The following is a 17,331-nucleotide window of genomic DNA, read 5'->3' on the forward strand; positions in this document are numbered from 1 at the left end:
AAGCTTAGTCAAAGAAGTAGGTTTTAAAAGAGTGTCTTAAAGGAGGAAAGTGAGGTAAAGAAGAACAAGGAGGGAATTCCATAGCTTAGAATTTCTGTTTAAGTCCTAGAAAATGTACTGTCTGCAGTTGTACTAGCTTGGTTACAAGCATTTGTACACGTGTGTTATGTGTACACTTGAAAATGCATTGCCCCAGGTATATGGGAATTGGGAGCTCCTATGTCAGACCAACAGAATATGAGATCCTGATTCCTGCAAAATGTTTTGCTGTCAGGCCACTGCATTGAGAGATGGATCTTGTTGAATGCTTTTGAAAAATATTTTCTGAACAATGGCTGTGAGCATCACTGATCTTTAAAATGTACACTGTACATGTAACTGAAGACGAGGAACAAAATTTGTATATTATCAGTTTAAGAGACTGAGCTGCCATAGAGGTGAATCTGCAGCAAAATGACTTTCAAGTACACACTAAAATGGGACACAGATGTAAATTAAATTATGTTGCCTGAATTTTTACTGTCACTATTTAAACACAAACAAAAATGAGTGCATATAAATGCAAACATAGACAAACGCACATTACAGGCAATGAATTATATACACACACACACATGCATTGCATTACATATGTACACAGATGCCCACTGTATACACACTTACACACCATTCACAATCTTTTCCAATAGTATTCTGGTTTAAAATCCAGTCACTTTTAAAATGGATGCAAATTATCTGCTTACTTGATTCAGTGACTAATCTCACACTGAACACATCTCAGCAACATATATGTGTGTGTGTATATATATATATATTATATATTAAAAAGAAATCCTACCAGCATGAGCTCTCTGAATGTGGCTCTTGAGGCCACTAATAAAGGCAGTCTTAAATGAGCAAAGTTTGCATCTGAATGGTTTTTGGTGTCCGTGTTGATTTTGCATGTGGCGTTCCAAGCTGGGAAATTTAAAAAAAAGACTCAATACAATCAAAGAAACAGTATCTGCCAGAGAAGCAACTTGAGATTTCTGACTTACATAAACAATCCCCTATTATGTACAGTACAAATTTAGTTTTATGATACTAAAAGGGAGCAAGGAGGGAGATGTCAGAGTAAAGCAGGAGACTGAGGATTAACATGGAATCAAATGAACAAATTCACTTGCCTTATGGGGCAGAGGGGAGAGTGGAGAAGTTTAAATGCATTGGCTGCTCAGCACCCCTCAGCCTGGGAGAGGGGTAGAATGAGAAAGGAACAGTGTAGATCAGTCCTCCCACAGGCATCGCATCAAATAGTTGGAAAGGTTTTTTTTTTAAAAAAAACAGGTTTTCCTTCAAAATTTGCGATCTCTCTTTTGCTCTCAGATCTCCAAGCAGATGTCCTACAAGTAGAACTAGCAAAAAATCTGGATTTGTGTCAATGTTCAAGTACCCATTTGCGATGCATTTCCAAGGTCAGCTGTGGCTCAGTGGTTAGCACTATTGCTAACTATTGCGTCAGAAGGTCGTGGGTTCAAGCCCCACTCCAGAGACTTGAGCACAAAATCCAGGGAATGCAGCACTGCTGGAGGTGGAATCTTTCGGATGAGGCTTTAAATCGAGGGCTAATCAGCTCTGTCAGGTGACCATAAAAGATCCTATGGCACTATTTCAAAGACAAGAAGGGAGTTCTCACCGGTATCCTGGCCAATATACATCCCTCAACCAGCATCACTAAAAACAGATTATCTGGTCATTATCACATTAATGTTTGCGGGATCCTGCCATGCATAAATTGGCAGCCACATTTCCTACATTACAACAGTGACTATACGTTAAACGTACCTCATTGGCTGCAACATGCTTTGGGACGTCCCAAGGTCATGAAAGACGCTATATAAATGCAAGTCTTTCTTTTCTTAAAAAAACCCCGACAGTCAGAGAACAGGAGGCCACTCGGCCCATTATGCCTGTCTTGGTTCTTTGAAAAAGCAATCCAATTCATTCCACTTTCCCCAAGGCTCTGTAAATTTTCTCTTTTTAAGTATATATTTTAAGCAAGATCCCACAAACAGCAATGTGATAATGAGGAGATAATCTACTTTTTATTGATATTGGCTGAGGGATAAATATTGGCCAGGACACGGAGAACTCCCTTTCTCATCTTCGAAATAGCAGCAGTGGGATCTTTTACATCCATCTGAGGGGGCAGAGAAGGCTTCTGTTCTTGGCGTCTCAGCTAGAAGATGACACCTCAAGAGTGCAGCACTCCCTCAGTACTGCACTGGGAGCGTCAGACTAGAATGTGTGTTCAACTCTGGAGTAGAACTTGAACTCACAGCCTTCTGACTCAGAGACAATATACAATATACTACACTTAAATGAAACTGCCCCCCGACAAGGACATTTGCCAAGGGTCACAATCCATCCTGATGTGTTGACACTATATGCAACACAGGGGCCACTTCATTACATTTCTCCATTGCTAATTACTGCAGAATTTGGTTCAGAAAGTGATGATAAATACATGGTGTACATACATGGTATAGCCAAGTTCACAAATAGTTAACGCTCCTCCATGGAGACTCAACCCATCATCAACTTGCTTGGATAAAGTCGTAAAGCCCAGCAAAAAGATGATAGGAAATGATGAGTAGAAATGGGTAGTTATTTTAAATTTATGTAAATTCCCTTCCATGTGAGGTCGACTGACACTAATCATAGTCTTGTGGCATTTTAAACAATAAAATTCCAGAAGAAAATTCACTGCCAAAATGTTGTTAATTAGTTGTCAGGTGCAGTCGTGTGATACCATTAACCCTCCTCTCCCCTTATAACTAGCTAGAACAATGAATATGTCTATTAAACAGGGCCATTGCCCAAAACCAACTACAATGGATAGAATGCAAGGGCCAATACAGAATCAGTGCTGACAGCTAGAACTACAGTCAGAAAGGCATATAATAAATCTAGAAGAGTAAAAAAAAATTTGAAGTAGATAAACAATTTGGTATTTTAATTAAAATTACACGCTACCCAACTACACGCTCTATCACTCAGTCTTATTAAAACAAAAATCACCTAAATTTCTACCAATTGAAGTTATAAAATAAAACTAGGGAACTGCTATAAAACATTGGGCAATTATCTCTCTCAATACCACGCCGGGATTTATCATGAAATCGGATGTTTAAGCAAAATACCCTCCACACCCTCCCATTTTGGTCCCAGTTAGCTCCTATCTTGTCAACCAAGACCACTTAGCTTTCTTTCACGATGATTTATCTTTTGCTTAATCTGCGAATATCTGTAGAGCATCAAGATGTAAAGCAGTTGTGCACTGGGGCCCCTACACTGGTCAGGATGGAATGGAAAGGCATCAAATCAATTGGCCCACCGCTCCCCCACTCAGTTTGGGCTCTCATTATGGGAAAGTCCTGAGTAAAGGACAGGCCTATTATGGAATAAATGATCTGTGACTTTTGGAAAGTGCCCAGGCCACTTCTGAGGAGGGGGGAGGAGACTCTACGAGTCACGTCAATGTATTTGCCACTTCTTACCAGAACGGGATCCGACAGAAGTATCAAGGTGTTCCTGCCCCAATGACAAGTAGATATTCCCTTGATAAAATGGATCATTTACCTGCCTTTGCCTGCACAGATTGGCTGGCTGCACGTTACATCTCAAGATAAGGACAAGATAAAGGGCCGTGACCATGGACGCAAGGACTCTAAGCCCAGCCTCATCCAATGTCAGCTATTAATACAACAAAAAACAAAAACATCTTATGAAGATTGTTTCACGTAAATCTTTGTAAATTGGCACTGATGGCTGTGCCTTCAGCTTTTTTTTTTCATTCATTCGTGGGATGTGGGCGTCACTGGCCAGGCCAGCATTTATTGCCCATCCCTAATTGCTCGAGAAGGTGGTGGCGAGCTGCCTTCTTGAACCGCTGCAGTTCATTTGGGGTAGGTATACCCACAGTGCTGTTAGGAAGAGAGTTCCAGGATTTTGACCCAGTGACAGTGAAGGAACGGCGATATAGTTCCAAGTCAGGATGGTGTGTGACTTGGAGGGGAACTTGCAGGTGGTGGTGTTCCCATGTATTTGCTGCCCTTGTCCTTCTAGTTGGTAGAGGTCGCGGGTTTGGAAGGTGCTGTCTAAGTAGCCTTGGTGCATTGCTGCAGTACATCTTGTAGATGGTACACACTGCAGCCATTGTGCGTCAGTGGTGGAGGGAGTGAATGTTTGTAGATGGGGTGCCAATCAAGCGGGCTGCTTTGTCCTAAATAGTGTTGAGCTTCTGGAGTGTTGTTGGAGCTGCACCCATCCAGGCAAGTGGACAGTATTCCATCACACTCCTGACTTGTGCCTTGTAGATGGTGGACAGGCTTTGGGGAGTCAGGAGGTGAGTTACTCGCCTCATGATTCCTAGCCTCTGACCTGCTCTTGTAGCCACAGTATTTATATGGCACTCCAGTTCAGTTTCTGGTCAATGGTAGCCCCTCGGATGTTGATAGTGGGGGATTCAGCGATGGTAATGCCATTGAATGTCAAGGGGAGATGATTAGATTCTCTCTTGTTGGAGATGGTCATTGCCTGGCACTTGTGTGGCGCGAATGTTACTTGCCACTTATCAGCCCAAGCCTGGATGTTGTCCAGGTCTTGCTGCATTTCTACACGGACTGCTTCAGTATCTGAGGAGTCACGAGTGGTGCTGAACATTGTGCAATCATCAGCGAACATCCCCACTTCTGACCTTATGATTGAAGGTCATTGATGAAGCAGCTGAAGATGGTTGGGCCTAGGACACTAAGCTGCCGAGGCCCTAAGCTCTGGAATTCCCTCCTTAAATCTTACCACTCTCTACCCCTCTCTCCTCCTTTAAGATGCTCCTGAAAACCTACCTCTTTGACCAAGCTTTTGGTCGCTTGTCCTAATATCTCATGTGCTGTTGTCAGATTTTGTTGTTTTACTACGTTAAAAGGGGCTATATAAATGCAAGCGGTCTGGTTTGCATAACTGGGAAAAGGAATGCTTAAAAACTAGATGGATAAAAGATGAATTGCATAATACGGCTGGATGAAGTTACCAATTCTCACTCAACTAATTGATTCACAGTGCAAGAGCTAAAAGTAAACCCATCAGAGCCCACTTCAGTCTAACTGTGTAGCAGCTGCGGTATTTCTGACTTGCTTGGCGAGAGATCATCCAACTGCATTCCATCCCTAGTTCAGCCAGTTCTATTGGTTATGCTGACGCTCAGTGGGAGCATTAACACCTTGGGGCCTGACAGTCCACAGCCTTACTGAAATAAGAGTTCTACCCGTTCACTTACTTCTGGCGAAAAGCCGTGACAAACAAACAGTACTGGCAGTGATGTTTGCCTTCACGACTAAACAGTGCGGAAGCCGTGTGACTCCTTTCATGGGAACGCAAGCCTTGCAAGGACATTAAAATACGATCGCACTGACTGCATGGGTAACCTCCAATGGTAGCATCCACCCCAGTGGCATCCTCCTCCACCTCCGAACTCTGCTGCTCTGGTAACGCCTCTGCCGATTTTTCAGCTGAACATATGGAACGGATATCTCCATCTTTGTCCTATTAGGAAAAGAAACATAAGAAATAGGAGCTGAAGTAGGCCATACGGTCCCTCAAGTCTGCTCAGCCATACAATAAGATCATGGCTCATCTGCAACATCAACTCCACCTTCCCACAATATCTACATAACCCTTAATTCCCTTCGAGTCCAAAATAATCTATCGATCTGAGACTTAAATATACTCACTGACTGAGCATCCAAAGCTCCCCGGGGTGGGTAGAGAATTCCAAAGATTCATAACTCTCTGAGTGAAGAGATTTCTCGTCAACTCAGTCCTAAATAGCCAACTTCACGAAGGCATGAAGATAGATAAAAATATATCATCCATTTTAACTGTGAATGAGTGCAAATACATTTTACTTAGTGAATGGTACCAGGCATGAGGGAATTCAGCTATGTAGAAAGATTAGAGAAGCTGAGATTGTTCTCTTTACAGCAGAGAAGGTTAAGGGGAGATTTAATGGAGGTGTTCAAATGTGCGAGGGGTTTTGATAGAGCAGATAGGGAGAAACTGTTCCAGAGGCAGAAGGATGGTAACCAAAGGACACAGATTTAAGGTAATTGGCAAAAAGGACCAGAGGGGAGATGAGGTGATTTTTTTGTTTAAAAAAAAAGAGCGAGTTGTGATGATCTGGAATGCACTGCTGGAAAGGGTAGTAAAAACAACTTTCAAAAGGGAACTGGATAAATACTTAAAGAAAAGATTTGCAGGTCAGCGTGGTACTATTTGAATAGCTCTTTTGTAGATTTGAAGGGGCTGGTCCTCGATTTCTGGCGGTACCTCGCACCCCATTCTCCTGATCTTTGGCCACTCAGTGTGGAGGGAACAGGGCAAGTGGGAAGACCTCCGCATGGAACTGCCAAGGTGGCTGTCAACAGGTCCAGGCAGCAGGTGGTTGAGGGGGGTGGGGAGACTCATGCGGCCTGACTGCCTGTCTCTCTTCCACAGATGTGTCTGTGGCCGCTGTCCCTAGAGAGAGAGCTCGCAGGTTCTGCTGTTATGCCCAAGGCCTCCTACCACCAGTGGGCACCAGAGGGACTGGAGGACATTGTTGATACCAAGGACAATATTATGCTTTAACGTAAAAAGGTTCCTTTTGTTTTCCTTATAATCTGGAGTTTGCTTGTGCCCCTTTACAAAGGGGGCACCTTTATTAATTTGATTTCGAAATGGCATTCTCTAAGAGTTAGAAGGGGTCAGCTGGGACATCAAATCTTGTCGCTGCAATAATGATGGCTTAAATCTCAAAATACATTGCAGCAACCAGTGCATACCTCAAGTCAAATATATTAGGGCTAATTACACAATCTGATTTGCAGTCTCAAGCTGCACCACCAAGCAAGTCACTCCAGGGTACATACAGGGTTTAAAAACATCTCTTCCACAGCTCTTTAGTCACAGGTGTTACAGAATTCCATGAAAAACAAACACATCTTATTCGCCGTCTTCTTGACTGTGGAGTAATTTAAAATAGCACAGTGGATAACGTAGAGAGCTGCTTATTGGCAAATATGTTCCACGTGCATTCCGCCTGTGATGTAAAGAATGACTTATTCCATTACACTTATGCAGAATCATCCAATTCTCCAGAGATTAATCGTGTACTTGAACGATTACCCATACGCTGAGCTGTATAATGACACAATTTAAGAGCTGGACCACACAGTGAAACAATAAACAAATCACCCCAGTTCTCTAGCACGTTTATCTGAATAGAACTAGTGCAAGAAAGAGCAATAAGTTCCTATGGTATCTGATTCCACCACCCTTTCAGGTCGTGCGTTCCAGATCTCAATAACCCTCTGTGTGAAGGAATTTCTCGTCATTTCCCCTCTAGTTCTTCTGCCAATTATTCTAAATCAATGCCCTCTGGTTACACACCCACTTACCAGAGGAAAGAGTTTCTCCCTACTTGTTCCATCAAAACCCCTTATAATTTTGAATACTCTATTAGGTCTTGCCTTAACCTTCTCTGCTCCAAGGAAAACAACCCAGCTTCGCCAATCTCTCCGCAAAACTAAATGTGGATAGACAGTGGCCCAGATTTTGCAGGAGCAATTATCAGCGTTCGCTGTCATTAAGTTTCTGAAACTGTCAGCAACGTCTGGATACTGAACATGTACAGTTAAATGCAGAAATGTTGATGCTGCTGTCAGTGATTCTACGGTTCCCCATAGGGTGCGCTGAAGTCCCCGTAGATGTAATCAATTAGAAATCAGTGAACTGACAAGAATTTGACATCTTACATTATTAGTCTTGTTGTAAAAACCCTTGCAAAAATTACTCCTTATTGAATAAGGTGTAACTAGGTGTTTAATGGTGTACTAAGTTCATAATTATTACTATACAATCTCAACAGCCCTGAAAAAACTAATTATTTTTGTGAATTGTCAAATTTCTCCACGATATAAAAAAATTAAAAATGTGTGGAATTTTTTTGATATTTCAACTTCTACTTTAATCCCACGTGAACGCCCCAATCATTTATTTTGCTCTCTGTATAATGATAATAAAGCGAAGACTAATCAGTGCTTTTAACTTCCTGGTTTGCTGTCTATGAGAATACTTCATTATGATTGGCTGCCTACCGACATCCCTATTGCTGGATGCCTGGAAACCAACTTGACTTGGCGTAAGATTCAAATTAACATTGGGAAAGGGGAAACTCAAGCCACAAAGATCACTAGCTCTTTTGTGGGCAGCTTTCGAGGTCAGCAACGAGAATCATCGTTTGGCCACTGACTGCAAAATGCAGGTCAGTATCTTATTACGAATTTGTAGAAAGAGACGGCCGTGAACGTCGTAACATATATATAATGGACAATTTAACATGGTATTATTAAGTCAGCAGCTGAAACAAAATCGATTCCAATCCTTGCCTTGTCTTTCTTAGAGAGTCAGTAACTGCTGCAAACTGACTCAACTAAGCCTGTGTCATATTAAAGAACAATTTTTGGACAGATGCTTACATAAAGTTCCCTTCACCTCTGCTGGCCTCAAGCTAAATCCAGCCCAGGTAATGTTATAAATATCAAGTTGGAACTAAGTTTCTCATTTTAGAAAGTCAACCTAGTGCCTCTCAAAGCGTGCCCCATCTGCTTGCCTTTCAGCTGATTTATGGGTTAAATTCTTAGGAACAACAGTCAAGAACATGAGCCTTTGTTTGAAGAAGGTTGCATAGCCAAGGGGGTTTGATGAGACCCTACACTACAGGACAGATGGTCAGGCCCAGCAGAATGCAGCTTTCTGTTGGCTGAACAGACCAGCGTTGATAATTTTAATCACGTTGCCTTCTCTCCAGTCATAGAAACTTAACAAAAGGCTGAGGGTGGAAGAGGGGGCAGGGGAAGGGAATTATGCAAAGAAATCAAAATAGAAACTCAGAAAAATTATCAGTTTTATAATACACTACATTTACATATTTGTCGCAATGTCACTCCACAGTCCGAATTGAGGAGTAGGGTTCGAATAGACACAAGGACCCATTTGAAATGCTGGTGTCAAATGTGGAACAGTAAAGCTCACCTCTTCACAACTCCGAACAGTATCTAACGACTCGCCAAAGGCAACATGCTTGCGAAGGTGGTTCGATATAGCTCTGGGTGTTGGATGGACTTCAAAACAGAAACTGCACTTGTACCCCACGACATTCCGCTCTTTAACTAATGAAATGGAGCTTGTTGTCTCGACAGCATCCGGCTGCAGTAATAAGAGGGAGCATGAATATTCAATTGTTACAGATTTACATTCACAGAAGTAGCGGATCGATTTAAAAAAAAACAAACTGTATTGAATGGCTTTCGTTTCCTTGTTTTTGGTGTTAGCTGTGGTGCAATGGGTAGTACTGCTGCCTCAGTCAGAAGGTTGTAGGTTCAAGACTCACTTCAGAGACTTGAAGATAAAATCCAGGTTGGCACTTCCAGTTCAGTACTGAGGAAATGCTGCATTGTTGAAGGGGGCCTTTCAATGGAATGTTAAATTGAGGCTCCGTCTGTCCTCTCTGTTGGACATGAAAGATCCCATGGCCAATATTTTGAAAAAGAGCAGGGGAGTTCTCCCTGGTGTCCTTGTCAAATTTATCCCTCAAATCAACACCTCAAAAACAGATTATCTGGTCATTATCTCATTGCTGCTCTTGGGACCAAAATTGGTTGTTGTGTTCCCTATACTTCAAAACTGGCTGTTAAGCATTTTGGGACGACCTGAAGTCATAAAAGGCACCATAGAAATGCAAGTCTTTTTTGCCAGTTATGCAAACAACACAAAATACAAACAAGAGGGGCCACATTGATTTATATTAGTTCCATTTACTCAGTGATTCCTATCTGCCCTTTTTCTTTCATGACACATTTAATTTTGGCCTCTCTGCTTAAAACATTCCAAGTTCCAATTCACAAAGTGACCATTTATTTTTGAAAAAGGCATCATCTTTCATACTTTACAACATTTGGCTCTTCAAATGAGCAGACTGTGTTTGAATTTCCATGTTACCAACAACAATCTGCATTTATATAGCACCTTTAAAGTAGTAAAACTTCACAAGGAACTTCACAGGAGTGATCAAACAAAATTTGACACTGAGCCACATAAGGAGATACTAGTACAGGTGAGGTAGATTTTGAGGAGCATCTTAAAGGAGAGAGGGGTATTGAGGCAGAGAAGTTTAGGGAGGGAATTTCAGAGTTTAAGGCCCAGGCAGCTGAAGGCACGGTCACCAATGGTGCAGCAATGAAAATTAGGGATGCTCAAGGGACCAGAAATGGAGGCGTGCAGAGAGGGTTGTGGGGCTGTAAGAAGATAATCAAGTTACGCAATTTAAAGCTTCAAGGAGTCTCATTTATTACAGGAAGGAAATAGAATTTACTTGTTTGCAAGATTTTTTTTGTTAAAGAAAGTTAGATGATAGGAGCATGATCAGTTTTTAAAAAAAAAAAAGTGCAAAATCCATTTCACTTATCCATCTCATTTCTTTGGGATTTGCAACTCGCTCAAATATTTCTGGGAGTTATTTCCAACTTTTAATTAACATGGACTTTCTATTCCTGTTCTACAGTCCCACCTGGAGGTGCAATCTGCTCAGCAGATATATGGATCCAAAAATAAAACTGCCACTTTATTAACATTTAAAAATAGGTATTTTCACTTTATTACTAATTACTGCAATTCTGTCACAATGTTACAGAGAGTGCTCTTAAAAACCTTGGATCGCATCTTCGAAGATTTAATCACAGTTCCCTCAGTCCACTCTCGCAAGAGACTGACCCAAGTTTCAGAACCTTCCCCACTATCACTTCCTGATTTCTATACCTTTCCCAATGGTTTCAGAGTCTATGGTGAGACCACTGGATCAGAATGGGATTCAGTGTTTTACATGTGGTTTAAATTAAGCCTTTTTAAGTGTAATTGCTGCATCCGTAGAATTATACTCCATCCACCCCAATAAACACTAATGTGTTATACTCATTAGCTGGTTCCACTGAGGCAATAACTTCATCACGCAAAAAAATTCTTCAACTGTTGTTATCTCCTTTAAGTTTATACCTGGTTATGTCACTATAGAGATTTTTGGCACCAATATCTGCATTAAATGTTATTCATCGCTGTGCAAGTGTAAATTCCTTTGGTTAAGCTCTGTCTCAATACAATCTGCCACCCCGCACAATTTGCACACAGCAAGATCCCACAAACAGCAACGCTATAATGTTTAGATAATCCTATTTAGGTTTTGGCTGAGGGATAAATCTTGGTCAGGACATTGGGGAGAACTCCCCTGTTCTTCTTTGAAATAGTGCCATGGGATCTTTTACATCCATCTGAGAGAGAAGATGGGGCTTCAGTTTAACACCTCATCCGAAAGACGGCACCTCCGATAGGGCAGCGTTCCCTCAGTACTGCGCTGGGAGGACAGCCTACACAGAGTGGGACTTGAACTAAGAACTTCTGACCCAGAGGCTGACACTGTGAACCCAGGTGTCTGAAGCCCAAAAGCCAATCACAGAGAGTATTACAAGCCACAAGGTGTGAAACTGTTCCCTGATAAACTATCCTCTGCCTATTGTTTTTTTTTTTAAAAAACCTGAAATTATTCCGCATGTTGTAATTTCCCCTTAAAATTGGCTGAAATGTCTTTGCAAACCCATCTCTATTCCCTTCCATCTTCCCTAAACCACACTTCAACTGCAGGTTTAAAAAAAACAACAGGCAGTGGATAGTTTATCAAGGAACAATTTCACACCTTATGGCTTGTAATACTCTCTGTGATTGGCTTTTGGGCTTCAGGCACCTAACTGGATCATAAACTCATTTGCCTTTTCTTTAGCGCTCAGAATGAGTAATTTTCCAAATTTTGCTTTTCCCTGCTCAATTTTCATTTTAACATACAGCCTACTACAGACAGCCATTCGGCCCATTGTGCCTGTGCCAGCCCTTCCAAAGAGCTATCCAATTAAACCCACTCCCCATCCTTTCCTTATAGCCCTGCAAATGTTTCCCCTTACACAGTATGATTGGATAAAACTTGAAGAGTAGGAACAGACTGGATGTTATTTGTTTCTTCTTTCTCCACCCACCAGAGAGTAGCAAGTCTCTAGAATGTGTTGCTGGCTGGTGCAGTGAGAGCTGACTCTCTACACTCAAGAGGGAGCTATACCGGTTCCTGACTGGAGCAGAGATCACAGCATATCAAAGGTCTTTATAGAGAGCACTTGGTCCGTGAGATCTCCAGGAATGGTTTTGATTGCCTGAGGAGGTCAGAGAGGAATTCGCCATTTTTTCTCTTATTGGCCCTGGGTTTTTTCTCTGTTTGCCTCTCCCTGGAGATGACTTGGTGGTAGGGGAGTGGGGGGGAAAAAAAAGAGGAAATGTTTAGCCAGGGTGCTCCAGCCATCACGAGTGTGGGAGTAGGCATACCGTTTAGGTTCATTGGCTTTCCTATATTCTTGCCTAGTCCTGTGTTGACAATTGGAGTAGCATTTGCTATTTTCTGGTCCTCCTGGATCTCTGCATCTTCCTCCCTCCCATTTCCAGTGTTCTCATTTCAATCTGTATTTCCTTTAAGATTTTGCCACGCCTGCCAATGGCACCCAGTGCTTCATTCATTTCGAAAGGTCTTGTCTCCAAATAACCACTTTGAATTTCCTTGACTTTCAATAGATGCTTCTGTGTGCTGATGCCTCAGAGACCAGATTACAAGGTCTGGCATACTGCCACATATTTTTTGCATGAATAATGGTCAGGAAAAAAACAAACATTCAAAAGCTCTACTCTGATCTTCACCACTCGAATCTCCACTACATCCTCCAATTAACCTGCTTGTTCTTTAGCTTTGCACCGAACTGGATCATAAACTTATTTGCCTTTTCTTTACTGCCCACAATGAGTAATTTTCCAAATTTTGCTTTTCCCTGCTCAATTTTAACCTACAGCCTACCACAGGAGGCCATTTGGTCCAATTGTGCCTGTGCCAACCCTTTTAAAGAGCTATCCAAATAGACCCACTCCCCATAGCCCTGCAGATTTTCCCCCTTCAAGTTTTATTTAATTCCCTTTTGAAAGTTACTATTCAAGCTGCTTCCACCCATCCTCCTCTTGCTCAGATCAGTTCCCTGATTCATCAGATATTATTTTTAAGATGCAACATTAGCAGATTCATTAGAAACAAGTAGACAGCAGCAAAAAAGGAAGGCAGGAAAGGAAGGAGACAAATATCCAGCACTCTGAGCAAGTATAGCAGAACAAGAATGGTACAAGTTATAAAACAGATGTGGGCACCCCACCTCAGGAAGGATCTATTGGCCTTGGAGGGGATGCAGTGCAACTTAACCAGAATGATACTGGGGCTGAAAGGATTAAATTATGAGGACAGGTTGCACAAACCAGGCCTCATGTATTGAGGATTAAGGGTGATGTAAATCAATGTGTTCAAGGTGATTAAAGGACTTGATAGGTAGATAGAAAGAAACTATTTTCTCGAGTGGGAGGAGCCCAGAACAAGGGGAAATAATCTTAAAATTAGAGGTAGGCTATTCAGGGGTGATGTCAGGAATCACTTTTTTTCCCCCATTCTTTCACGGGATGTGAGCATTGGTGGCAAGGCCAGCATTTATTACCCATCTCTAATTGCCCTTGACAAGTTGGTGGTGAGCCGCCTTCTTGAACCGCTGCAGTCCTTGGGGTGTAGGTACACACATAGTGCTGTTAGGAAGGGAGTTCCAGGATTTTGACCCGGCGACAGTAAAGAAACGGTGATATAGTTCCAAGTCAGGATGGTGTGTGACTTGGAGGGGAACTTCACACAAAGGGGAGTGAAAATTTGGAACTCTTTTCCCTAAAAAGCTGTTGAGTCTGGGGGTCAACTAAAAGTTGCCATGATCAAGCCATAGGTAGAATCAGTGCAAGAGATTGAAAAAAATGATATTGGTCAGGGGTAAATTTGGAAGCACATATTGAACTCTTACAGGAATCCACAGAGCATCGAACATCCAACCTACGTGGCTGGAACAAAAATTGATGGCGGTCAAAGAAAAAGACAAATGAAGTGACACAGGGTGGATCTTCAACAAGGTCGCCTGAAATGGAGAAAAAAAATTAAGCCGAACAAAAAAAAGTCAGGTTTCTCTTTAGGAAAGTTAGCAACTGCAAGGACAAAAAGAAAGGTTGAGGAAAGCTGGTTTCAGAATGACAGTTCTGGCAAAGGGCCAGAAGGAGCAGCTGCTCAAAGGGCCAGGAAGACTGCGACTGAAGCACCTTTTCGATTAAAGTTACATTTGCGGGTGTTAATAAGTACATTTACAGAGGGTGCATGCGGAAATAAATTTGGCTCAGGATACTTCAAGCCAATCAGAAAGTCAGGTGCAAAAAAAAGGCCAAGCATTTTATGAAATAGACGGAAGGGTGATAGTTATGCAAACAGAACATATTAGATCCAACTGAAGGGAGGGGTAGGAGCAATGTAAGACGCCAATCAGGCCAGCTAAAGTATCAGGAGTGCCAGAAGAGTGAAAGCAGCAACTGGACTTGCAAAAGCAGCAAACAAGACATGGCTGATTGAGGGTTGCAAGGTGCTCTGCAAGAGGCAGACATAAAATGGCGGTCAGAAAAGACAAATATAGAATTTGGAAGCAAGGAAAATTCTAGGAGACAGTCAGTATGATCAGGGAATATGAATAGACAAATTCAGTGGAACAAAGGACTTTGTAATAGTGAAGCAAAGCTAACCCCATTGGTGATTTCAGCAGAAGAAAACTTAACAGGTCTTGGATCTAATTTTGCTTGACTAAGAACAGTTCTAAAAAGCTGGTCAGAGAATCAGGAAGTGATGGAAACAACAGATGAATTAACAGAAAGGTGAGGGGATACTGAAACCAGGTGATTTACAGGAACTGAGAGAGCAGATGGGAAGTCACAACAGACACAAACACGTGCTATTCATTTGGATTGGAAGGTACAGTAGGAAACCCAAAAGGGGCAAAGTGAAAAGGGGAAAGAGTCTGAAAGACAAATTTGAAATGACAGGTGATGGAACTGGAAAGAATTAAGGAACAGGAGGAGGCCATTCAGCCCACTGAGCCTGCTCCACCATTCAATTAGATCATGGTTGATCTGTATCTCAACTCCATCTAGCCACCTTGGCTCCATTACCCTTAATATCCTTACCTAGCAACAGTAAGGAGACATGGCACAAATGCTGCAGAGTACCATGTCAGCTGTGATCAGTGGTGTAGCATACTTGCCTCTGTGTCAGGTAGTTGTGGACTCCAAGTCCCACTTGAGACTTGAGCACAAAATCTAGGCTGACACTCTCAGTGAGACATTAAACCAAGGCCTTGGCTGCCCTTTTAGGTGAATGTAAATAAGATCCCAAGGCACTCCTTCAAGGAAGAGCAGTGAAGCTCTCCCCTGTGTCCTGGCCAATATTTATCCCTCAACTAATATCACTACAACAGATTATCTGGTCATTATTGTTTGAAGGACCTTGTGCGCGAATTGGCTGCTACGTTTCCTACATTACAACCATGACAGCACTTCAAAAAGTACTTCATTGGCTGTAAAACCCTTTGGGATGTCCTGACGTCATGTAATGCAGGTTTCTTCTTTCGCTTTTGTTATGCAGGCCCCAACCTGCCAAGAATGAGGCATTATTAATTTCGCCACATGCATTAAACTTCAAATTGTTGCTGGGAAGAGGGCTTGTTACAACGAATTGCCAGGCCTCTAGCCGGAAAGATATTTTTGCATACTAGCTGACTGTGTTGGAACAATGGAACCAGTCCTTGCTCCCAATACACAGAACAGACGTGGTCAGACCAGTTTAGTCACATGACTAACTGGCTGTTGCAGAGTTCTGAACTGAGTGTTTTAAATTGGAGAAAGTGTGTTTGAAGACAGAAGGCTGTTTGCTCCTGGGTTGAGAAGACCTCTCTCCTGTCTACTCCTATCTCTTTATCACCAGCTTCGGAATCCATTGAAGACACATGAACCCCAAAAGAGAAAAGTCTCCTACGCTGAACAAGGTTTAAGAATAATACTGGGCCCCAACAAAAAGCAAGAACTACCTACAAAAGGACTCTACAGCGAGCTCGAAGAACCATAATAAAGAAACTCTTCAGATATTGCCTCAAACCTCTCCACTTTATTTTTCTTCTGCTCTTTTCTGTCTCTATTTGCATGTGTGTATCACGTATGCATGCTAGCGTGGGTGCGTATTGTACCCATAGGCATCAACCGAATTAGAGTTTAAGTTTTAATAAATTTCACCATTTCTTCTTTAAACCCAAGAAAGCTTGTTTGTGCTCATTTTTTCATCTTATAATTGGAAAGTGGTGAATAAGGATTCACCAAGGGGGAGCTCAAAACAGTGTGTTTAAAATTAAACCGTGTTACAGTAAGAGCAGATGAAGGCTGAGAGAGACCCCTAGACACCTTTCTCACCCAGTCGTAACACTATATAAATAGAACATCTCTGAGTGTCCAAGGCAGTGGTAAGTTGTGAATCTATAGGCTGTACTTGAATATTGTTCATAAAAGATTGTGAATCAGAGAAGACCCACATAGCTGTTTGTGGCATCTCCTAAACACAGCTGCACAATGAGGAGGTGCAGCTAGTTACAAACTGGCACTGTAATCATACTGCAATTTTCACCTGTAATAGGACAGCTTCCTCAAAGCTCTACCAATGGAACCACCACAGATCGAAGATTGTGAAAGGACTTTTAGATTATGAAATGGTTCGATAGGATAGATGTGGAGAAATGTTTCCACTTGAGGAGGGGGGGGGGGGGGGGGGGGAGAAAGAGACCAAAACTGGGGGCCATAAATATAAAAGATAGTCACTAATAAATCCAATAGGAAATTCAGAAGAAACTAGTTTACTCAGAGTGGTGAGAATGTGAACTCGCTACCACATGGAGTGGTTGAGGTGAATAGTATAGATACATTTAAGGAGAATCTGGATAAACACATGAGGGAGAAAGGAATAGAAGGATATGGTGATAGGGTGAAATTAAGAGGGATGGGAGGAGGCTCATGTGGAGCATAAACACAGGCACGGACCAGTTGGGCCGACTGACCTGTTCCTGTGCTGTTGTCTCAATGTAACTCAATGCAGCTATGTTTAATCAAAGTGCAATCGAATAACAGCCACCCTCTTAATATCTTGAGCAGTGATGGAGGTCATGATGGAAACTGGCAGAGAGAAAATGTAAAGTTCAAGAATGTGATTATATGAAAGAAATGGGGGAAGAGGGC

General features: G+C 42.1%; 1 protein-coding gene across 3 annotated transcripts in view; it reads right to left on the reverse strand.

Moving 5' to 3' along the window:
* The window catches only part of znf462 (zinc finger protein 462), a 103,861-nt gene that overhangs the window by 19,188 nt on the left and 67,342 nt on the right, over positions 1-17,331 (reverse strand). For all 3 annotated transcript variants that reach the window (XM_068030531.1, XM_068030533.1, XM_068030532.1), the window contains exons 5-7: positions 9,112-9,285; positions 5,318-5,583; positions 839-957 (exon numbers count right to left, since the gene is read on the reverse strand). In XM_068030531.1, coding sequence (XP_067886632.1) covers positions 839-957; positions 5,318-5,583; positions 9,112-9,285 — 559 coding nt within the window. The remainder of the gene's footprint in view (positions 1-838; positions 958-5,317; positions 5,584-9,111; positions 9,286-17,331) is intronic.

Source organism: Heterodontus francisci, chromosome 4 (genome assembly GCF_036365525.1).
Source record: "Heterodontus francisci isolate sHetFra1 chromosome 4, sHetFra1.hap1, whole genome shotgun sequence".
In the NCBI taxonomy this organism is placed as follows: Eukaryota; Metazoa; Chordata; class Chondrichthyes; order Heterodontiformes; family Heterodontidae; genus Heterodontus; species Heterodontus francisci.